The 23466-nt window shown below is 37.3% G+C and overlaps 1 protein-coding gene across 1 annotated transcript in view; it reads right to left on the reverse strand.

Moving 5' to 3' along the window:
* The window catches only part of LOC122815810 (guanylate-binding protein 1-like), an 869945-nt gene that overhangs the window by 672766 nt on the left and 173713 nt on the right, over window positions 1-23466 (reverse strand). Inside the window, exons 4-5 of the mRNA XM_044088612.1 lie at window positions 13112-13299; window positions 131-373 (exon numbers count right to left, since the gene is read on the reverse strand). Coding sequence (XP_043944547.1) covers window positions 131-373; window positions 13112-13299 — 431 coding nt within the window. The remainder of the gene's footprint in view (window positions 1-130; window positions 374-13111; window positions 13300-23466) is intronic.

Below are 23466 nucleotides of genomic sequence, written 5' to 3' on the forward strand. Positions count from 1 at the left end.
TCATAGCAGGGTGCAGCTAAAGCAATATCAGTACTAATAATTAAGAATTATCATTGTTTCAATGCTTTGACAATTAATTAAAATTTCACTTTTCAACAGAAAAGGATGGAATTTTTCTTTTTGTACATACCTTGCCCACTAATTTTTATTCCACCTTGAAGTGTTTTTACTTGAGAATCTTCATAAATATGTTCACAGAATCTATGAGCACTTTCTAGAAATTTGGGGTCAAACTTGTCCTCAGGCACATTTTCAATATTCCGCAGATCATTTCCACTTATTGGTCTCACAAACGTAAAGCACTTCCGAGTTGGGAAAAATGTTCTAATGCACTCCCTTGGAAGATTGTATTCTGAAACTTTTTTCCCAATGCCTATGGATCAAGCAATAAAAAAGTTATTAAAGTATGTCAGGCTATCTTTAATTCTAAATGCAGTAGGTAGTTATTTTTCTAGCTTGCCTTTATTATGTTAAAAAAGACAAGATCATTGTTAATAATTAAAAAAGCAATGCATATTTCTGGATCAATCAATATTATCAGGCTACAAGCAGTTTCATTTATAAGCTAGATATCCTTTAAATGGTCGAAAGCATCAATGTTTGTAATGAAAAGAGAGCTTTTCTTCTCTATTTCTCTGTTTCATTTAATTTATTTTATTTTGTTTTTGTTTACTGTGTTTATCCAATGGGTTTAGTCGAACAAAAGACTTTTCTGTAAAGAGGGCTGAGGATAAAAGCTCAAACTTATTACAAACATTTTTAAACAGACATTTAGTAATATACATGAATGGATGGTAATTAAAATATATTAACAATTGCATGTTCATTGGCTAATTAGACTACATTCCTGTGAAATAAAGCCAACTATTATGATATAAAAGATATCTATGCATTAGTAGATGTTGAACATAGAACATTTGAGAGTTGATTAATAGCTCATATAAGTAGTTCTTAGAAATTCAAAGAAATGGAGATGAAGGAAGTAACATGGTAGGGTAGAAACTGTTGATACTGTAGTTAAGAGGTGGGACATAAAGCAGGTTCATATATGCACACACACACACACACACACACACACACACACACATATATATATATATATATATATATATATATATATATATATATATATACATACATAGAGAGAGATGACTATCATAAGGTTTATATTAGAAGTACAGAGGTGGGGTGGACAGTGACACAAAACTATGTATATGACTAGGAAATGTATGAAACCTTTTCACGTATTGGTAAATACTGCTTGTGAGATAAGGACTGTGAATGAAGAGAAATGGTTTGATGATATGGCAAGCTGAAGATAAAGGTGGCATTTATCCTAGAGATGTATGGGAACAGAGCCATTGATTTGATAGATGAAGCCTTAGTTGTGTTTTATAGTCTGTATTCTGAATGGATGTCAGTGGTAGTGGGATGTGGTTCCATAGTTCTGTCACATTATTTGAATATAGAGAGTCATCTACAGTGTTAAATGATATGTTTATCTCAATCTCAAGTGATCACTGGTGCTCGATGGCAAATAGCAAACTCAGGCAAGGGCCAAAATCTCCAAAACAAAAAGAAATTTTGGCAGTGTAGCTAGAAAAGTAGTTTAACTACTTCACTCATCTATAGTTATAACTCCACTACACAAAGGTGGTAATGCACACGATCTCTCAAATTACTGACCAATTTCCATTCTCTCCCCACCATCAAAAATCCTAGAAAAATGCATACAATCCCAATTACTAAATCACCTCATTAACAACAACTTCCTAGCTCCCAATCAGCATGGATTCCACCCTGGACATAACACTATCACAGATTTACTCTCCTTCACTGATACTGTGAATAAAGCTCTTGATGCTGCCTATCAATGTCAGTACTCCTGTTAGACCTATCAAAGGCTTTTGACACAGTATCACATCCTAGGTTATTACAATATTTAGAAAAACATGGATGCTCTCTAAGCATATTAACCTGGTTTTCTTCTACCTAAATGATAAATAACAATCATTTACATGGCAAAATCAACAATCAGGGTATCTGGCAAATAGCACAAGGGTCCATCTTAGGACCATTGCTCTTTAACATATTCATTAATGATCTTAATAAAGCCTCCCAACAAAGCCTATTAATTCAATATGTGGATGATTAAGCATAGTATGAGACAAGATCAAGAAAAATTTGAAGAAAATTTATATAAAGATATTGAGCATACTAGGAAACCTTTTTATAGATACATAAGATGTGGAAGGAGTAAAGACACACAAACTGATAAACTGTATGCAGATTCTAAAATTTATTCTCAGACACAACAGATTATAGATATAATTACAAGAGCTTATGTAAAGCAGTTTGGCTCCACAAAAGGGGTGATAAGTTGTCCTAGTGGCATTGAAGAAACCCCAGATACCGAAATCAAATTAGGTTATACCAAAAAAGAACTGCTCCAACTGGATCCAAATAAAGTGCAGGGTCAGGGAGGAGACATAATTAGTAACAATGACCTGAGAACACTTCAGCAAGAACTTACACTACCATTATATCTGTTATTCACTAGGTCATATAAATATGGGGAGATTCCTCATGATTGGAGACATGCGCTTATTAAACCTATCTTTAAGGGAAAGGGGAGTAGGATAAACCCAGAATCATATAGACCCTTAAGTCTACTTTCATGTTGTGGAAAAATTAATGGAGAAGGTAATATTGGAAAATTTATTGCCAAAATGGATAGTTTGGGACTAGAAACCATATATCAGCATGCACATGTTGAAAATAGATCTATTACCACCTGTAGCATGATGTTCTATAACAATATAATAACAACTATGAATGAAAAATTGTGCTGTGATATAATTTATATAGACTTAACTTCTACATTTGACATGGTCATACACAAAACACTGATCAATAAATTAGTACAACTAGGTATTGATGTACTCTTGTAAGATGGATAGCTGCGTGGCTTACAAATAGGACATGACAAGTATCATACATCAACTGAACAGGTGAAATCCTAGGTTACAGTCAGGGTGTCCCAAAGGGCTCTGTCCTAGGCCCTTACTTGTTTAGATTATATCTTTCAGACCTAACTTGTTCATCTGAGGTGTTCTACAGTTTATACACAGATGACCTGAAACTGGGTAAACTAATTACAAGTGTTACAGATAAGGCATGGCTGCAAAATAACTTGACTAAATTGACCATTTGGGTACAGGAGAATAATATGTTGATAAATACATCAAACACTAAGAATATGAGATTTGGGAGACTACTGAAAAGTGAATATTTGATACAGCACACAGTGATTGAAACTGTAGACTCATATAAGGACCTCGGTATATGGGTAGTGTCAGCAATGTGTTTTTCTAATCATATCAACCAGTTGGTTAATCATAATTATAGAACTAAAGGTTATATAAAAAGATTTATAAAGTCTAGGAAAGTAAAAATAATGAAGTCATTGTTTGATAGTTACATTAAACCCAAACTTGTTTATGGAATAACAATATGGAAACCCTATAAGAAGACAAGCATGAGTAAACTGGAAAGAGTACAGCAGAAATATACCAAGGACATCCATGGATATGAAAATCTAAGTTATTATGAAAGATTAAAACATCTGAACTTGTGCAGTGTCTCTTACAGATATCTAAGAGGAAATCTTATTCAGGTATATAGGGCATTTAGGGACAACTACTTCTGGAAATATTTGAGTTTATCAAAATGTACTAGAGAATCATCAGACAATCTGTGCAGAAGATTCTATAGGAATGAGAAGTGTACTAATTGGTTCTCTGACAAAGTACCCGATTCATGGAACAGACTACCAAATTACATTAAAGCAAGCACTAGTTTAGATATTTTTAAAATGGCCTGGACACTTATTATGGAAACAAGTGTTTCAGTGTATTGGCAAGCTAGAAGGGCATTTATGCCCGTGCCTGAAATATTTGTATGTATGTTTGCAGGTTCATACTAGGCTGTCATTATAGACCATTTTAAGCCTAGCCAATTACCCCATGTAAGAATCAAATCCTGCACCTTGGGTCTTTAAGGTAAACACCTTAACCATTATGCCAGCCTCCCACCCCCATGCATGTATGCATGTATGTATGTATGTATTCAGCTATAATCTGATCCTCCAACAATTTCACTAACCTCCAGAAGATCACCCAAGATGCATTCACATCCATAGAAACCTGGCTAAATGATGGTCAATTAATGCTAAACCCCTCAAAAACTAAATTGTTGCTATTGTTATCAAAACCTCCAGCTGCAGAACTCAAGATTTTTCACATAACAATACAGAAATAGAACAGGTACTATCTACAAAACGTTTAGGAATCATTATTGATAACAAACTCTCTTTTGAACAACACATTCTCAATGCAGCAAAAACGCATTTCAAACTTGGCAAACTATACTGACATAAACTCTACCTAGGTAAACAAAGATAAAACTAGCAAACACTTTGCTTATCCCATCCCTCTTGCATGGAAGCTCCATTTTCACTAACCTCCATACATCCCTCAGTAATAAGCTGCAATCTTGCTACAACAAGATAGAAAAATCAACATCTAACATGCCCAGCTGCTCACACCACTGCAAAGCTATCTCAATCCTGTCCTGGCTTGAATTTTACCACTATCTCTATTATAGTCAATTAACGCTTGCTCGTAAGTTAGTTTTCAAACCTGATAGCTGTCCTGCACTCCAGTCTATCTTACACACATACACCCCAACTAGAACCCTCTGGTCTCCAGAAAGGACACTTTTAAATGTAGCTAAACCCAACAAAAGAGCAGGACTGCCTATATTCCTACAACATTGCCAAACTATAGAAAAGCCTCCCCTCATACATTACTCAACTTGACTCCCTTATAGCCTTTAAAGTTGCACTAAAAAAACACTATTTAAATAATTGCAGCTGTACCTGTGAAATACAGTATAAGCCCCCTTAACTTCACACACTTAACTACTCAGATCCTACTCTTTAACCTTCTGTTATATTAGTCTCTTCCTCCTCTATAAGACTGTTTCTCCTACCTACGATATGTGCAATGTACTAATGATTATGATTACTATCTTGTGATTGAAAGTATGTTGTTATGTATCCATACAGTCTGATAATTATGTATTAACTATATACCATTACTCCCCACCCTATGCTAATGCATGTATATCTCTTTCACTTTGTATTTGTTCTGTACAATATTTGATTACCTGTGGAGCTTTTCTCCCCAGGCCTCCACTGAAAATGTGTTTCTGACCAAGTGGACTTTCCCGGTCAACAAATGTCAATCAATAAATAAATAAATAAATTTTCCAGCTTGAAGGCTACTTGAGGTTCAAAGGCCATGAATTTGAGATACCTGAATTATAGTGATTAGTGATTTTTTTATAGATGACAAATTAAACTTAGGGGAGTAGTGTTGCATTAAGTTTTTAAGGACTGGCTAATTTTCTAGCTTGTAAAGAAGTCTGTGTACTGTACTTAGTTGAGAAAGAGCTATGCGATGCAATAGTTCTAATCAGTTTAATTCTTTGAGTGCTAGGCAGTGGTCTGTTATTATAGTTTACTGCAAATTCAGATATTTTATTATCACATTGCTCACATTTGGGTAGTTGCGAGACTTGAAGGTTAGTGAAGACTGGGGCAGCATAAAGGAGAGTTGGCAGTAAAAAAGTAGATGCTATGCATCTTCTGACTATTTCACAAAGGTAGGTTTTTACTCTGTATAATTTACCTAGTTCTTGATGAGTTTTTTAACCCCATGTGATACATAATGATCAAATTTAAACTGATCATCTATTATGACACCCAGTAATTTTGTGTGGTTTACTTGTTCCATCATGGTGTTGTTGGCAGAGATAATACTGAATGATGTTGTTTTGGTAGAGATGTGTTTTGGGGTAAAGAACAATAATTTAGTTTTTTAGGGTTTATTTGTAGTTGTAAATTATTTAGACATATTTCAAATAAGGATTGCTGTGTAAGGCCATGGAGCTTACAGAGAGATTTGATAGAGCATATTAGGGTCAAGTCATCAGCATACTGTCTACGGTAGCATTTTTAGAGGTCATTGTTGAACATGTTGAAAGGTACAACACATAGCATAGATCCTTGTGGGACAACAGTTAGAGACAAGAAAGTGGAGAAATCATTTTTTTAAATGCTACTGCTTGTGCTCTGTTTGAGGGATAGTTATGGAACTATTGCAGTGAAGAGATGGTGAAACTTAAGGATGAGAGTTTATGTAAGAGTTTCTGGTGGGAGACAGTGTCATAAGCTTTTGAAAAGTCTAGGAATATGGTGGATTCTAGGCTTCCAGCATTTCCATGTGTGTTGACAGCATTAACACAATTTAGCAAAGCAGTAGTTGTGCTGTGATGAGGATGGAAGCTGTGTTGGGTTGAACACAAAAGCCAGCTATGTAATAGATAAGTATGAATACATTTTTCTAACATTTTTGAAAGAGGAAAAAAGTGGCAATTGGCCTATACTTTGGAAGATCTGTATTGATCCCGTCCTTGAGTAGTAGAATAATGATGGATTTTGTTTTTCCATAGATGGGGGACTTTATTTTCAGATAATGATAGATTTATCCGAATTGAAACTAGGTATGCAATAGTCTTAACAGCTATTTTAAGATATTCACTATATAGATTGTCACTGGCAGTTTCAGTAGGCTTTAATTGTTTTAGATATTTTTGATGGTATCTGTGGAAACTGGTTAGAAGGAAAAATTTTAAAAGAAGTTATTTGATTGTGTACGGACATCAAGAGCTTAAATAGTTACTTGGTTGGCTAATGGCTATATTATCTGTATAAACAGGGTATTGAATTTATTAATTATAATATAATTTTGCTTTTGTGTTTTTGGTGCTGGCTGTGTAGCTTGTCCTGGATTTAAAAAGTTTATTGATAGAGATCCAGAACAGTTTTGGATTTTTTTGGTACCCTCAGAACTCATGACACCAGCCTAGCCCCCAATATCCCATGTCCATACTGGGTCTACCAGTCATCCTCCTTATCCGCCCACCAAATTACTCTGGTATTTGCTGGATCCAAAAATGGAACGCAAGGTGTGTCTGGGGAGCTTGGCAGTATGCCTGTTTTGTTTTTTTTAAATACTATACCTGTTTTTCTCTTTTCACTGTTCCCAACTATAATGTCCCAGGGCAACTCAACTCTTTGGATCACACCTCCCCTTAGGGAACATTATCGGCAAGCACCCTCCCTCCTTCCCAGGATGGGCACACTTGTCCCTTCTTGCTGCTCAGTCAGTCAACTGAGCAGTTAATTGAACCTGGCTGAAGTCAGAGCTTTTCCATCTATGCTACTAGAGTGGCCTAACAGTTTGCAGTTTTAGTGTATATGTTTAGACTGGTTGAAGAAAATGCTTTCTTACCTTTTGTGATAAGTTGTTTTGTGAGGTTTCTTAGTTGTCTATATGCTAGTAAAGTGAAATCTGTGTTATTTGTTTGACCAGATCATCTATGATTTTTGTCTCTTTGTTTCATGAGTTATTTAGTTGCCAAGGATAGCCATGGGGCAGGGTTGGCTTTAACTCTATTTATTCTGATGGGAATAGTGTGTTTAGAATACTCAGGAAGAGTTTATTGAACTCAGAGATAGCATCATCTATGGGGAGAGTTTATAGTGACTCCCAGTTAAGGAGATACAGTGTATTTATAAATGTGTCTTCATGAAAAATAGTACATTTTCTTACCGTAGGTTCATAGTTTAGTACTAAGCTAACTGCCCTTGCGAGCCATTTTAAGCCTAGCCAATTATCCCTTGTGAGACTCAAACCCGGCACCTTGTGTTTGTAAGGCAAACACCTAAGCCATTAAGCCACTCTCCCAACCCCCAATCAGGCTGTAATGATGTGTTTTAGGGTATTGCTTTGGTGTCTTATTGTATAGCTTGGTAAGTGACCACTTAGGCTGTCTGACAGAGTTCCATGGGATGATATTTTATTTTATTTGGAGAGAATCTTAGGACCCAGTTGATGGTTCATTGTCTGTCTGTGGCTTTGTTGTATCTAGATGATATGGTTATAAGTTGGGTGAATTTGTACAGATGCATATTATTGGCTGAATTTTCAGACTGAATGGTTTGTCAGTCTATACTAACATCACTCAATATTATGGTTTCATGAGGGATTTTGAGGAGGCCCAGCAGACAATACCTTCCAGTGTTTTAGCATCATTACCTGGGGGGGTATATATTTAGTTTTAGCTTTCCACTCACAGGCCATTTATTACAGAGCAATCAGTTTATGGCTGGAGCTCAACAATTAGCAAGGAAGCAAAATGTACAACTAGTTTTCTTTCATTAACAAAATGTAGCCAACACAGAGCTAGGGATATGAAGAAGCTTGCACAGTATAATCTAATGGTCAAGTCAAAGGACATGGTCAATTTGGAAGTGGTCCTTAGAGTCCAAGACTCCTTGATGCGGAATAAGGTGAAGTCCCAAGACTGGAAAAACTCCCTTATCAACTTCAACAAAAGGTTGAGATCCCTCATAAAATTCTCTAAAGCTAGCTATGACAACAGAATTGCAGCAGATAATAAAGACAACCACAAGGCCTTCTATAGTTATGTAAAGAATCTCCATGGCAATATCCACATTTGCACTGAGCTACTGCACAATGGTACCTCCTATACTGAGCCAACAGATATTGCCAATATACTGGTCGACAGATTCAGTGCTAACTTTACCCCTCTCTCCCCAAAGAACCAATCACAATACCAGTAGATTGCCAGGCATCCAGTATTACTGCTGCACAGGTTAAAACAGCACTGTCCAAGGCCAAGAATACAGCTTCTATGGGACCTAACAATATCCCTGGCACTGCTCTACATGAGCTACAGAGTGAACTGGCACCTCAACTGTGTACCCTGTTCAGTCACAGCCTCACCTCAGGCTTTGTCCCTACTGAATGGTGCACTGCTGCAGTCATCCCTCTCCACAAAGGAGGAGCGACTACAGACCCCAGTAATTATCTCCCCATTAACCTGACAAGTCTGATATGCAAAGCTATGGAATGCATCATCATGGACCTAAAAAACAAGGATATAGGGAATCTACAAATTCTGGATCCTACACTGTTTGGTTTTGTGAAGGTGGATCATGCCTGCTCAACTTGGTCAACTTCTTTGAGTCAGTCACCAGAGCTGTGAATGAAGGCAATATGGCTCATACAGCCTATCTTGATCTGGCCAAGGCATTTGATACCATTCCCTACTCAGGAATCATAGAAAAACTCACTAAGCTAGGCATCAACCCCTATATCACTAGGTGGGTTACAAACTGGCTCACAGATAGAACCCACAGTGTGAAAGTAGCTGACTCCAAGTCAGACTGCCGACCAGTCATGAGTGGAGTCCCACAGGTTTCAGTCCTGGGTCATCTCCTGTTTGGTATCTACTTCTTTGAAGTCCAGGCCAACATGAAGGGACTCTGGCCGACAAAGTTCACAGACAGCTGCAAGTTGGGAGCTATTATTAACTCCCCAAGTGATGTTGACATCCTACAGAAAGGCCTCAATGAGACTAATGGCTGGTGTCAGAACCATGGCCTTAAGCTCTATGCCAAAAAATGTGTCATCATTCCCCTTGGGAAGAACTTGGCTCCCATGAATTACCACATTCATGGTAGTCCACTGAACACAGAAGGCGTTATAAGAGATCTGGGAACACAGGTTGATAGCAACCTCTATTTTGACTACCATGTTGCCACTGCGGTCAGAATGTCCTTCTATGTGGCACATCTCATTACTAAGTTTTTGCATCCAGGAAGAAAGAGGTCATTGTTTCCCTCTATTCTTCCCTCATTAGGCCAGTCATCGAGTACAATGCCCCATTTGGCATGTACCTCACTAGACACCTGCAAAAACTGGAGAGGCCAAAAAAGTACCTCACAAAGAGGATCCTAGGCCTTAAATACTTGTCCTATATGGACAGACTCAAAAAACTCTAACTATTCTCTGTTTCATATCCCCTACTTAGAGGCGATCTTTGTTTGACTTACAAAACCATGTCTGACCCAGCTCTGTTAGAAATGCTACATCTAAAGAAATCCCAATCCCTTCGCACCACATGCTCCAGAGACCTCAACCTCATTACCACAATCAACAGAATATGCTGGAGGGACAGGTTCATAACCCAGAGACTGCCCATGCTATGGAATAGACTTCCCATACATGTCAAGCAGAGCAACTCACTGGCCGTCTTCAAGAGAAATCTTGATGAGTGGATGGGAAATTGAAAATTCACCCCGGGGATCACTCCAGTGGCTCTACTTGAGAGAGGCACAAAGAGCTAAGGTCGGGTGGCACAATGCCAGGGTAATCCTATGGGCTAGGTTTGTAAAGGCTCCAGGGCCATTAACTTAGTATACACCTATGAACCTATGGTAAGGAATTTCACAGCCACTTTCCAGTACAGGACAGGCGCTTATATGACTAGTTAAAACAGAAATGAGAAAACAACACACACAAGGAAACATTGCTGTCCATATTTAACTTTCTCCACAGTTATGCAGCTGTGGGGTTAGTATATTTAAGTGAAGGGGTGTGGGGTCAAAGGGGAGCTTACACCCCTGCAAAAACTTCTCTTTTTGGTTCATTTTCTTTTTCTTAAACATGTTAGAAAAAATTAACTGTTGATAAAAATCCTTGACAATAAAATTAACTTTAGATACAAATGTGCCAATAAATTGAGTTTAGATAAAATGTGTGTTAGATAAATTTAACTAAATTTTACCAAATTCATATATGAGTGTGCAGCAATTAATCGCCAGTGAGTTTGATCGAAACGCAAAACACTGAATAAACTTATCATCGATTACCATTAATCTCTATTAAAATCATTGAAAAAAAAGTAATCACCAATGTAAATCAATAGGTTACATTTATGATTCCAAAAGTTAAACAAAAAACAGCTTTTACATGGAGGACTCCTCCCCCACTCCCCCAGAAATTAAATATACTAACTACAGGGTCACACAAACTCAAAGAAAAGACAAAACCTTTGAATTATGTTAACAGTTGATCTAATGAACTGTGACTATAATATAATTCAGCAAGCTATACCAGAGAAGAAGAACACCAGCTTGTTCAAATTGCAAGACACTGGGAGACAGAATTCTAAGTCATTGTTTTTTCATAAGAACAAGCAACAATATAAAGGGAACAACACCAATAGCCTGGTTGTAGTAGCTGGAACAATTGACAGACTCCTCGGCTCGAACCAAAAATAATGTAGTTTATTTCATACAAGACAAACCACCAATATTCACTGGTTAAGCGCTTTCATCTGATTGTAGCCAGACTTCCTCATAGGAAATCACAACTGGTGAGATTTGTTTGTGTATTTCAGTCAGCAGTGATTCTTTTGGTTTGTTAGAGTTCTCCCTTCTTCATGTTTGTGCAACCATAAAGTTGGTATATATAAGTTCATGAGGAAAAGGGGACTTGTCACCCCTAACAGATGGGGATGCAGAAGGTCTTATTCCCTTGATCAAAATATTTACACTTGGAAATTTTGCCCTTTTGGTGTTTCGGACATTTGTGTTTGGCATTCAATTCACTGGTGTCTTGTACTCTTAAAATTTTATAGGAGACCGTTTTCTGAATTTCATTGCAGTAATTAATTTCTCTGGCAATCCTCCCTCTCTTTCTAATGTCAGTCATCAATGTTGTCTTCTGTTCTCCAGCCACAGTAAAGCAGAATCTGCATTTTTTAATGCTACAGACATTGATATCTGAGGCTAATCATATTAAACTTTATTACAGTATTTTCTAGCAGTTTACCAAAAGTGCGGCTCAAAAGCTACTTTTTTTTTTTCATTTTATTGGATACACACAAACCTTTCAACCAGTTTGGTCTCTCACATAATGTGCTTGCATGTCATCGATCTTTCACTTTTTCTTTTTTCACACTTTACCTGCGACTACCCATTATAAAATTGTTACTCTCACAGTCACAGACCAGACTTCCTTACATAAAATGCTTCTAATCTACTCTTACTTGTACAAAAAAGAGTTTTTTTATATATATTCTGTATTTGTATCCCTATGAAATCTTAATATATACACTGTACAGTGAGACTATGGACTGAAACAAAAAGACAAAAGTTGATATCTTAAAAACTTCTATGATTTTTGCAATTTTTATGTTTCTGTGTTCATCAGTTTTCCTCCTTCTCTCAAGGCATACTGATTACCTGTCTACTCTGAATACCAGGACTGGCCTTTGGTCAACTGGTGCCTTAGGCAAAAGGGTATCACAATGTCCTCCCCTCACACCACCTGGTGCTCCCATCCTGATCTACCTACTCCATCCAAATTACTTTTTTCTTCATTTTTCTTGCAGCTTGTCTTACTCTTCAGTTTTTCCTGTATTCCTTCAACACATTTTAAAGAAACCATTTATTTTCTACAAAAAATAAACTACAAAATACTGGCAAAGCACTCCTGCTAGAGCGACGCCCTAGGCTGACACTTAGTTGGTCTATGTCTAAGGCCGGCTATGCAGATTAGTACACACAATGCAGTTCACCTTACCTAAGTCCTTACTGGAAAGGGTATATGAAAAAACTAGTTCACTTGCTAAGTTAAGAAACAAATAAATTAAAATAAAAATAGACAATAAAATACAAAACAATCCTCCCATGTGTGAGACCATACACCACCATGCTAAATATATTAACTCTAAGGTTATTATAAGTCAATGTATTTTACATTTAGCATTATATGCCACTTTGACTATAAAGCAAAAACTAGGATTTATTTGAAAATCCCAACTTTTATAGGAATTTCATAAAGCTTGCATGCTTTCCACACTATCATTATCAGTCACCTAAGCTCACATTGTATGTTGAAGCTTCTGATGTACAAGTCTTTGCATTTACAAGATTTACATGTACTAGAACAATGCAGTTAGACTAACTGACGCATCACACCTTCCACAGTACTGCTGCAGCCCATATCTTATGCAGGTGCAGCAACTATCTATAAGCACATCATCAGAAGATCAGTTTGCATCAAGCAGGCAGTTGTTTAAACTAGTGACATCATAAAAGTAAAGGTACCTTGTTTAAGTTGTAGAGCATGATCCAGATACTCATCTTCAGTAATTTTTTTTCCATCTAATGACAGGTCCAAGGTGAAGTCTCTCACTGCCCAGACAAATCCTGGGAAGAACTGAACAAACTCCAGTGTTTCATCATCTTCAGATTTAGACTTAACTTTAATAAGCTCTGTTAGTTCAGTAACAAAACTTTAAGTGTTAAGGTTAATTTTTTATTCCTAGTAATTAATTAATTACATTACGTAAGAGTTATAATATTGGCTAGAGTAACCAATTACATACAGGCCTCTAGCAAAGCTGATTATAGCAAATAATTCAATGGCCTTAATAGCTTTGGAGCTGAAAAGTAATATTAGGAACAGATTGTTTGCAGACACTGTCTAAATGTTGGCAGCATTCTTACACTACATAGAGCAAGTCATGTAAACAAACATTGGTAGCATCCTTATACTTCATAAAACACTTAATGTATCCAACTGTTGATAGCATACTTTTTACTTTATTGAATACTTTCCTTGTGATTCATTAATGACTACACTAAGTGTACACTATTCTGAGTGAACAGACACAACTCATGCATTTTTCCTCCTAATTGTAGCCTTCTTACTGATATTCTTGCAGCTTTAAATATTGACAGGGATTCATAAGGGTTACCACAAAGCGTAGACTACCTGTACACTTAGACACTTAGTGTAATCTTTCTGAGTGACTAGAAAGCACAAAAAAGTGATAAAAATGTTCTTGAATGCATATCATGTACACTTAGTGCACACTTAGTGTAGGAATTATTGATTCTGGCTCTTAATGTATTCAAATGTTGGTAGCATGCTTACACTTCAAAGAACACTTAAACTATTGGACTTCCAAGATGGTTGCACACCGATTAACAGCATAATTTCAGCTCCCCAGTAGGAAAACAGAAATTGAGAAAAATAAGTGCCACTGAAACCCTATTTATTATTATTATTATTATTATTATTATTATTATTATTATTATTATTATTATTGTTGTTGTTGTTATTAATATTTCTTATAAAATTCAGTTACTGTCTAGTAAATGCACTGCCTGGATGCCAGCAAAAAATAATTTTTATAAGCCTGAATGAACATCAACCAAAAAGATGAACACATCTGGGAAGGATTCTGTAGCTGTTCTATAAAAAGCAGTTCAAGCTACAGAGATGGCTTCCAGTAATTTAGTGGATAAAATATATCAAATGTACTCAGAAGTGTTTAAAATAAATTAAACAGTGAAGGAATATATCAATTCAAACAAAAAAAGGCTGGAACAAAATCGAAAGATCAGATGAACTGATGAATCTGCAAAATTCAGAGGCTGACATGAATAATAAGCTAGCTGAATGTTACGTTTCTCAAGAAGAACTGTTTAAAAAATAGTAGAGTTAGAAGACAGAGTAAACAGAGAAAATCTAAGATTTTCTGCTCTACCCGAGAAGCTAGAAGGAACAGGGTGTATTAATTTTATGAAAGCACAAATAAGCAACTGGGATGGTGCACCACAACAAATTTGTTAATTGAAAGGGCACATCAAGTGTGTGCTCCAAACCTGGCCATGAGAAAGCAGAAAAGATCTACATTAGTAAAGATGGAATTATATCAGCAGAAAGAGATGATCCTGATAAAATATTGGCAGAAGAGAAAAGTATTCTAAGCTGAAGACAGTGAAGTGATTGTAGAAAATTATTATTCACTGTACACCAGGCAGAAGATAAGCAAATTTAATCCTGCAATCAGGGAAAGCTGGAAGGCAGGTGTGAGATTCATGCTGCTGTATCCAGCCATCTTCAAAGTGTTTTCTCCTGGAGGATTAAAGTCATTTTTTGTTGCAGAACAAGCTAAGGGAGAAAAAAAATGTTTAGCCAACAACAAGTGAATCAGCAAGCAGAAGGGGACTCTACTTCTCATTCTTATGATGGTAAGGTTCATAGAGAGACTTTGCCAGTGAAACCTTTTTCCAATGTGCCAAAGGAAAATGCTTTAGAAAGACACTAAAAGAGGGGAAACTAACCAAAGTAGAACAATTTTTGTTCTTATCAGTATTTTATAAAATGTACTGTGGTGGTGGTGCTGCGGTAGCGTTGTCGCCTCACAGTTAGACGTTGCCCGTTCGATTCTCAGTTAGAGCATCTTCTGTGTGGTGGCATGTGTGAATGGGCATTCCTTCATTGAAGGTTGTGCATTAGGCCTGGCAAGCCAGCACATAAAACTCTACTGCCAATCATTAGCGGACCGGAGTTCCGCTGTGGTGACCCATAACCGGGAAAAGCCGAAAGACACAAACAAAATCAGTATTTTATAAAATGTTTCAAGGTAGAAGCTGTATGTTATATTCATTAACATAGTTTTGTGTCATGTATAGTCAGGGGTACTTGAAATGAGGAAGGATTCTTTTCAGTGACTGTTATATGTGTTAAAGATATTAAAGAAAACATTGTAATAAATATAGGTTTGACAGCATAACAAGAAAATAAGATGGACAAATCAAGTTTAATGCTCATATGTTGTGATGTTGGGCTGCTGGGATGGAGGGTGGGGTGTAAAAGTGCACTGATTATATTATATGTAGAATTAAGACATTTTCTCATTATATTACAAGGGCGAATGTCTAGATTACCACATTTGGCTTAAGTTGTAAACAGGTGTGTTTGTAAGCATGTAAGCTTTAAAAAGAAGACAACATGATGAAAGCCATGAAAATGTTCAGCTTCTTTCAACTGCAAATATTTTAGCTTGTTTGTCTTCCAGTGGCAAATTAGTCAATGCAGTCTATAGGGATAGGAATTCTCAGCAGAATCCAGCTGAAAAGCCATGGAAGTGTACCAAATGTTGTGAAAATTGATTTATTACATCCACACAAAAAAAGTAGTTTAGCACATTAAAAGTAATAGATACTACACTTTTGTCCGCACTGAAAAGGGTCTTCCCCAGAACATAAGTAAAAAATAAAATAATTCACCAGGTACAGATAACCAAAATGAGATCAATAACTTATATGTACTTAGCTATCAATTAAGATTGTAACCAGTGATAAAAAACTTACAAATTAACAGTTTAAAAATCATGGATCTAAACCTTGTTTAAAAAAAGAAAAAAAAAAACTTCTATAAAAAGGGTTACTTTACACAAAATTAAAATTAAAAGGTAGATGGGTCCTATTGCGCGTGTGTGTGTGTGTGTGTGTGTGTGTGTGTGTGTGTGTGTGTGTGTGTGTGTGTGTGTGTGTGTGTGTGTGTGCATAGATATATATATATATATATATATATATATATATATATATATATGGGTCTATATTAGATCATCGAAACAGCGGAATTTCGAATGATCTAATATCGAACCAAATATCATGATCGCTGAAAACAGTGAAGCTGCACAAAACCAAATTCTTTCCCAGGGAAAGAATTTGGGTGGCTGTTGTTGTGGCTTTGCTGTTTTCAGTGATGTGGTGGAAAGTTATGGGTTGGGTTAAGGTAAGTGTGTGATTGTGTGGACATTCGGGTTAGGGCATGGGTTGGGTGAGTTAGGGTTAGGGCACAGGTCAGGTAAGTCTACGATAGTGAGAATTTGGGGTTAGGGGCGGGTTAAGTGAATTAGGGTTAGGGCACAGGTGAGGTGAGTGTGTGATAGTGATGGACCTTAGGGTTAGGGTCAAGGTTAAAGTAAGTGGATAGATAGTAGTGTATTTGGAGTGGAGTGTAGGGTTAGATGTAACTTTTAAATGTATGTGTGTGGATTGCTGCTTTTTAGTGTGTTTGTGGTGTGTGTGTTTCTCGGAACAGCAATTTTTTTTTCCCCTGGGAAAAAATTTGCTGTTTTGAGGTTTTGATATTGTTAGGGTTCGAGTTTTGTAGTTCGACGTTATGGCATTCGATAATCAGCTATTTCGATGATCTGATATAGACCCTCTATAAATATTTATATATATATATATATATATATATATAAAAGCAGTTCAGAATGTCATGAAGAACCACACTCCAAAGATGCCTGAAAATATAGAAATGCAACTTTTATTTTAACTTTTTGTGTTGAAGGCTGCTTCCTTAATCTATTACTGATTTTTGATATATATATATATATATATATATATATATATATATATATATATAATCAAATAAACATTACATAAACCAGTACATAAAATAATAAGTAAAATCTAATCCTGGGGTCTAAGGTATGAGGTAAAATAAATCATTATTCCTTAGGAGACTATAACATCTTGCTGAATAAATGAGGTGAAACTAGTCTTCAAAATCAGTTCACCCTAAGTCCAGTCCTTCGAAATGTTAATAAATATAAACAAAAGTAAATAAGATAAAATAAAATAAAATACTTAAAAAGAATAAACAGGATAATATATATCAATTCCATTAGAATAAATATCATACATGTTTATAAATAATCCACTATATTTAAAGCACAACTTTATTATTTGTGTTGCCACTTATAGCATATTATTAGATCAGTAAATACCATCTTAATGAAATATAATTTAAACATCACATACAACTAATAGTTTTGTAAAAAAGATAAAAACCTAGGAGTTAAAAAATTAGCTGAAAACACAATGGATCATAGTATAACATAGTCACAATTTAGCCACTCTCAATTTCAACACTGAGTTTATGGATAAAATGTCCAGTGGAATCAAGATGTCTTGGGGTTGGGGGCAGCTATACGTTCTCTTCTCAGTGAAATTGACAAAGAGTCATTGCTGAGTACATTTTCATGGAGACAAGCTGTCTGCAAGAACAAGCAGATAATCTTGACAATTCTGAGTATTTTCTGCTGAGAGAAATGTAAAATTTAAAGGTACAATGGCAAGCAGTTCAGTGAAAAAATTTAATTTAAAATAATAGGAAGTGAATAAGAGCTAATAATCTCCCTAGCATCCTTAATATTTTAATGCAATTAATAGAACCATGCATAATTTAATTTTATGTTAAGATTGTCAGCAAACTTTTTCTTAGGGCTAAAAGTTAATGTTTTCTGAAAGTATACAAGCTGTTTTCATATCTGAAGATAAGAAAAAAAAGAACAGACAGCAATCAATGTAAGTGGGAGCACAGGCTGTAGCATACGCTTTAGCAGGAGGTAACCTTAATTTTAAAATAGATAAATAGATAATGCCTGTATGTGCTGCTGTCAGTTTGGAGGCAATTGTTCCCTTATGGAGGGTTAAACTTCATGTTTTGAAAATATACATAGTTTTATGTGTTTGTTCCAAGTTAATAGGGAATGGGGGTGTTTCATATTTATTTTATTTTATTTTATTTTTGAGGATTTTCATTAAAACAAAAAGTCTTTAAATTGTGACATAAGTTCAAATGGAGATGAAAAGAAACAACTGTACAAAAGATCAGCCTGCCAAACATTAGTATATGCATGTAATGCAAAAGCAGGAAATGCACATTCGAAAAGAAACTGTCATGTATAATACGTGGGAACAATAGCTTTTTATCATGGTGGCTATACTATTTACATTATCTTGGAACATGAATGGCCTTACAGATATAGATAAAAAGGCATGTGTTTTGAATTATATTACAAAATGCAGTGTGCAAATAGCAATGCTTCAGGAGACATATCTGTAAAGAAATGAGCATGTGAATTTGGCAAAGAGAGTATTTCATAATAGATAGATTATTTATTTATTTATTTATTTTCAGTTTGATTACCGGGGAAGTCCACTGGGCCAAGAAGAACCCATTTTCAGTGGAGGCCCGGGGAGAAAAGCTCCAAGGCAGTACAATCAAAGTTACAAATGCACAAGATAAAAAAGCAATTGAAGTGTACAAACAGCAGTATACCTAGAAGAACAAATACAAAATAAGAATTTTTTTTTACACATTATTAGAAGTATTTACATCTTGCAGTCGACTGAGAGTCAGCTAAACCATATTGGTTCAATTTAGAATTGAAATCAGACTGTAGATTGGTGCAGGGGGTGGTTAGAGAAGAGATTCCCGTGATTTTATGTAGGGTGAAAGCAAGAGCATTTCCATTTGGCAGATAGGTGCGAGAAGAGTTGGGTCTTGAAGGATTCTGTGTAAGGAATAGTCCTAAGGGAAGGAAAAAGAGAGTTCCATTTTTTTACCTAGAGAGAAGGATAGTCGTAACTGGCCAGTGGGAAGTTTAGGTCTGTGAATGGAGATTAGGTTTTTGTGTTCAGATCTCAAAGATCTGCTGGGGATGTATGGTGGAAGGATGTTGGATAAGGCTGGGCATTTTTCTGGGAAGAATATTAATTTGTGTGCGGTCGTTTTGAAGATAGTCAAGGTGGTTAGGGAGTTCTAACCAGTTCAAAGCTTGAAGGGTTAGGCAGTGGTGGGTTGAGGTTTTGGATTTGGAGGCAAATTTAGCAATCTTATTATAGCAAGATTCAAGTTTAGAGGTGAGGGAAGCAGACAGATTAGAAAGAAGAGGGGCAGCATAAAGTAGAGAGGGAAGAAGGTAGGTGGTGGCTAGAGTGTGTCTAGAGGTGTTTGAGAGAAATAGATTATTCCTGTAGAGCATACCTAACTTTTGGTGGGTTTTTTATGTTTTGTTGTATGTGGAAGTCGAATTTGAGGTGTTCATCAATGGTAATACCAAGGAGTTTTGCGGAAGGGACAACTTCTATAGGTATGTTGGTTTGGGTTAGGATGTTGAATGTGTTTTTCTTGAAGGAAGAAGTCTTGGAAGGTAGGAAAATTAGGATTTTAGATTTATTGGAGTTGAGGGAGAGATGGTTTTGGTGCATCCAGTTTTCTGTAGTGGAAAAAGCAGTTTGTGTTTTGGACAGAAGTTCAGAAGAATTGGGAGCGCTACAAACTAAGGTAGAGTCATCAGCGTATTGGATGACTGTAGTGTCAGGGAGGACAGAGTGAAGGTTATTTATGAAGATGTTAAATAGCATGGGGCCAAGGATGGATCCCTGAGGAACACCTGTAGGTGTGGGTAAGAAGGAAGAGATAGAGTCCTTCCATCTGACAGCTTGTGATCTGTCAGTGAGGTAACTGGAGAACCAGGAAGGAGTATTAGGGGAGAGATTAACGTTGGAGAGATGAAGGAGAAGGTGCGTATGGGAGATGGTGTCAAAGACTTTAGAAAGATCTAGTAGAACAGTGGATACAAGAAGTCCAGAGTCTCGGGCTTGATTGACAGTTTCTAAGAAGGACAGTAGGGCAGTTATAGTGCTGTGGCCAGGACATAAACCGCGTTGGGTGGGTGAGAGTAACTGGTTCTCAGTTAAGTAGGGTAAAAGTTGGTGGTGGACACATTTTTCAAGAATTTTAGATATTGCAGAGAGTAGGGCTATGGGGCGGAAGTTAGAAATGGAGGTATTTTTTCCTCCTTTGTGAAGTGGAAGAATGTAGGCTGAATGCCAAAGTTTGGGAACATAAGATTCTTTTAAGGATCGGTTGATCAGGATGCTAATTGGGAGGGCAATACTTTCAGCTGCGCATTTGAGGAAGGTAGGGGGGATGTTGTCGGGGGCATTAGAGCATGGCTTTAGTTTGGATAAGAGCTTTTTTATAAACAATGTGGGTCTGGTTTGAGCTGGAACTTAGAGGGACAGTTAGGGTTGTTGGAAGGAGAGAAAAGGAAGTTGGGTGGATTATTGTCAGGAAAAGTTTTAGTTAGTTTAGCTATAGACTCTGTGAAGAAAGAGTTGAAGTGAGAGCTCAGCTCCTCATTAGTTAAGCTAGGGTCAGGGCAGGGGTTATTTCTTGACCCAGGATGGAGAAGAGAGTTAACGGATTTCCAGAATTGTTTTGGGTTCTGATTATTATTGGACTGAAGTTTATAGTAGCTTTTTTTGTCTAGGGAGATTATTTTTTTTTACTTTATTGTGGAGTTGGGTATATTGGAGAAAGTCAGACGGTAGTTTACTTTTTGAAAAACCTTCCAGGATTTGTCTGTAAGAAGCATGTAATGTTTAGTCTCTTTGGTCAGCTGAGTTGGCTTTGATTCGTTTATTTCTTAGGGGGGCAAGGGAGTTAAGAGTATTTAGGAAGATAGAGTTAAAATGCTCAACTGCATTATCAAGGTAGAGAGTGTTAAGGATTTGCCAGTTGATTTGTTTAAGAATGTTTGAGAAAATTGAGGGTTTGAAATTGCTAAGGTTACGAGTTTGAATGTAATGGTGTTGGAATTGGGAGGGGTTAGCAGAGTGATGAATGAAAGCAGAGAGATGGTCACTGAAGGAGTCAGGGATAGTGCCAGAGAGGGAGAATTTGTTTGGATGGGAGACTAAAATCCAATCAATGATGGATCCTGGGGGGTGGTTTTTGTTAGGTCTGGTTGTTGAATGGATTACTTGGGAGAAGTTGAACAGGTTGATGGCTAGGGAGGGGGAAGGGGTGTTGATTTTGTTCCAGTCAATGTTGACATCACCTAAAATAAAGGTTTCATAGTTTATTTCAGATGAGGCCCAGTGGAGAATATTCTCGAGGGTGGAGATATTGTCCCCAGGGGAGATGTATAAGGCAATGAAGCAGATGTTTTTATGTTTATTGAGTTGGAGGAGGCTAGCAGTTATTTCAGTGTTCTTGAATTGAGGGACTGGGATGTGAAGGGGGATTAAGGAGAGAAGGTTAGAGTAGATAAGGGCAGAACCTCCACCTTTTTTATTTAACCGGTCAGTCCTTAGGATGTTGAAACCTGGGGGTAATATTTCAGAATCAGAAATATGAGGTTTTAGCCAGGTTTCGGAGATGGCTAAGATGTCAGGTAGGTTGTGGTTGATCCAAGCATGGATGTGGTGAATTTTGTTGTTAAGGCTCCGAGAATTGATGGTGAAGATTTTCAGGGTGCTGAGAGAGGAAGGAGGAGAAGAAGGAGAAGGGGGAGAGGCTTATTAGAGGTAAGGGAGGAAGGGGATGGAGTGAGGGAGTTATTTGTACTGAGGTGGGGGCCCGGGTTAGGATTAATGTCTCCAGATAAGGCTAGGATATTACATAAGACAACTCTTAGCCTTTTAAGTTTGGGAGGTAGGAAGTACTTAGGGGTTAGTGGAAACATCAGAGAGAAGTTTTTAGTAGAGGATGAGAGAATTTTGGGATGGAAGAGGTGTAGTTGGTTAGTAGAGATAAGGGAGGCAGAAATGGAGTGGAATGAGAGAGTAGGAGAGGTTGAGGATGAGTAAGAGTGGTAGTTTGAGAAGAAGGAAGGTATGGGTGAGGTTTTAGTGAGTATGCAGTAGCATGATGGAGAGGAATAAGAAAGAAGAGAAGAGAGAAGGGGAGTCTGAAAGTATAGAGGATTTGGGAGGGCATGATTAGGATGGGTGAGGGAAGAGAGAAATAAGAGGGAAATAGGGAGCAGTTGTGGTGCTAAGGAAGGGGAGAGGAAGGGAGGTGTGACTTATGGATTAGAAAGGGGAGGGTTAGTTGAAGAGAGCAGAGGCAGAACTAAGAGAAGGTGTGGACTTTTTGAGGGTGAAATGGGAATTGGATAATTGATGGTGTTGGTGGATGAGTGTGGTTGGTTGAAACTATAAGGAGGGAGGGGTTAATGAGGAATAAATGTAGAGGTGCTGGGGGCAGGTGGAATTTGGGGGCAGGGTAGGGGAGCTGAGTGAGCCCACAGGGCGAACGGAGTGGGAAGACCAATAGAGGGAGGAAGTGAGGAAAACAATTAGAAGAGAGAGAAATAGTCAGAAGGTAAGTTTGCAGGGATGTGAATAGGTAAGGTAAGAGTAGCAGAGATGAGAATGGGGAGTACAGAGAAGTGGAGTTAAAGTATAGATGTAAAGGAGGAAGACAGTGGGAGGAAGGAGAGGATGTCAGAAATGGTTAGATGAGGGCTGAATAAAGGGAAAAGTAACTAGGAATCCTGGACAGTAGAGAGGGAGAAAGTATAAGAAAGATGTTGGAGGGCTGTGATAAGGGGAATGAGGAGGGAGAGGGAAAAAGTAGTGGGGACTGCAAGAAGGTGGAGGAGCCCCACCTAGTGGTCGGTCAGTAGGAAGCAGAAGAGATCCCAGGGGAGAGTCAGAAAAAAAAGGAGGAAGGAGATTTCGAGGTTCAGTATAGAGGGTAAGGAATGCAGGAAAAACTAAAGCAGCAGAGGAGAGGATTGAAATTACGGGGAGAACTACGAGTGCAAGCAGTAAAGAGACGGGGTAGTGGCTGCTGGCTAGTCTGGCAGGGTAGTGTACTAGGACCTATTAGAATCGATTTAACTGCACAGATTTACAAAGTTCACATACTTTCTTGAAATCCTTGTTGTAGGGAGAACTCAGGGAGTAGTAGTAAGGCCTTATAGCTTTGGAAGGAAGCGTTTGCTTAGCCTGTTCTTGGTCAGTGTGTTCAGGAGGGTACTTTCAGGAGGTAAGGGCAGGGTAGGCAGGAG

This window comes from Protopterus annectens, chromosome 11.part0 (assembly GCF_019279795.1).
Source record: "Protopterus annectens isolate FY-2018-M chromosome 11.part0, PAN1.0, whole genome shotgun sequence".
NCBI classification, from domain to species: Eukaryota; Metazoa; Chordata; order Ceratodontiformes; family Protopteridae; genus Protopterus; species Protopterus annectens.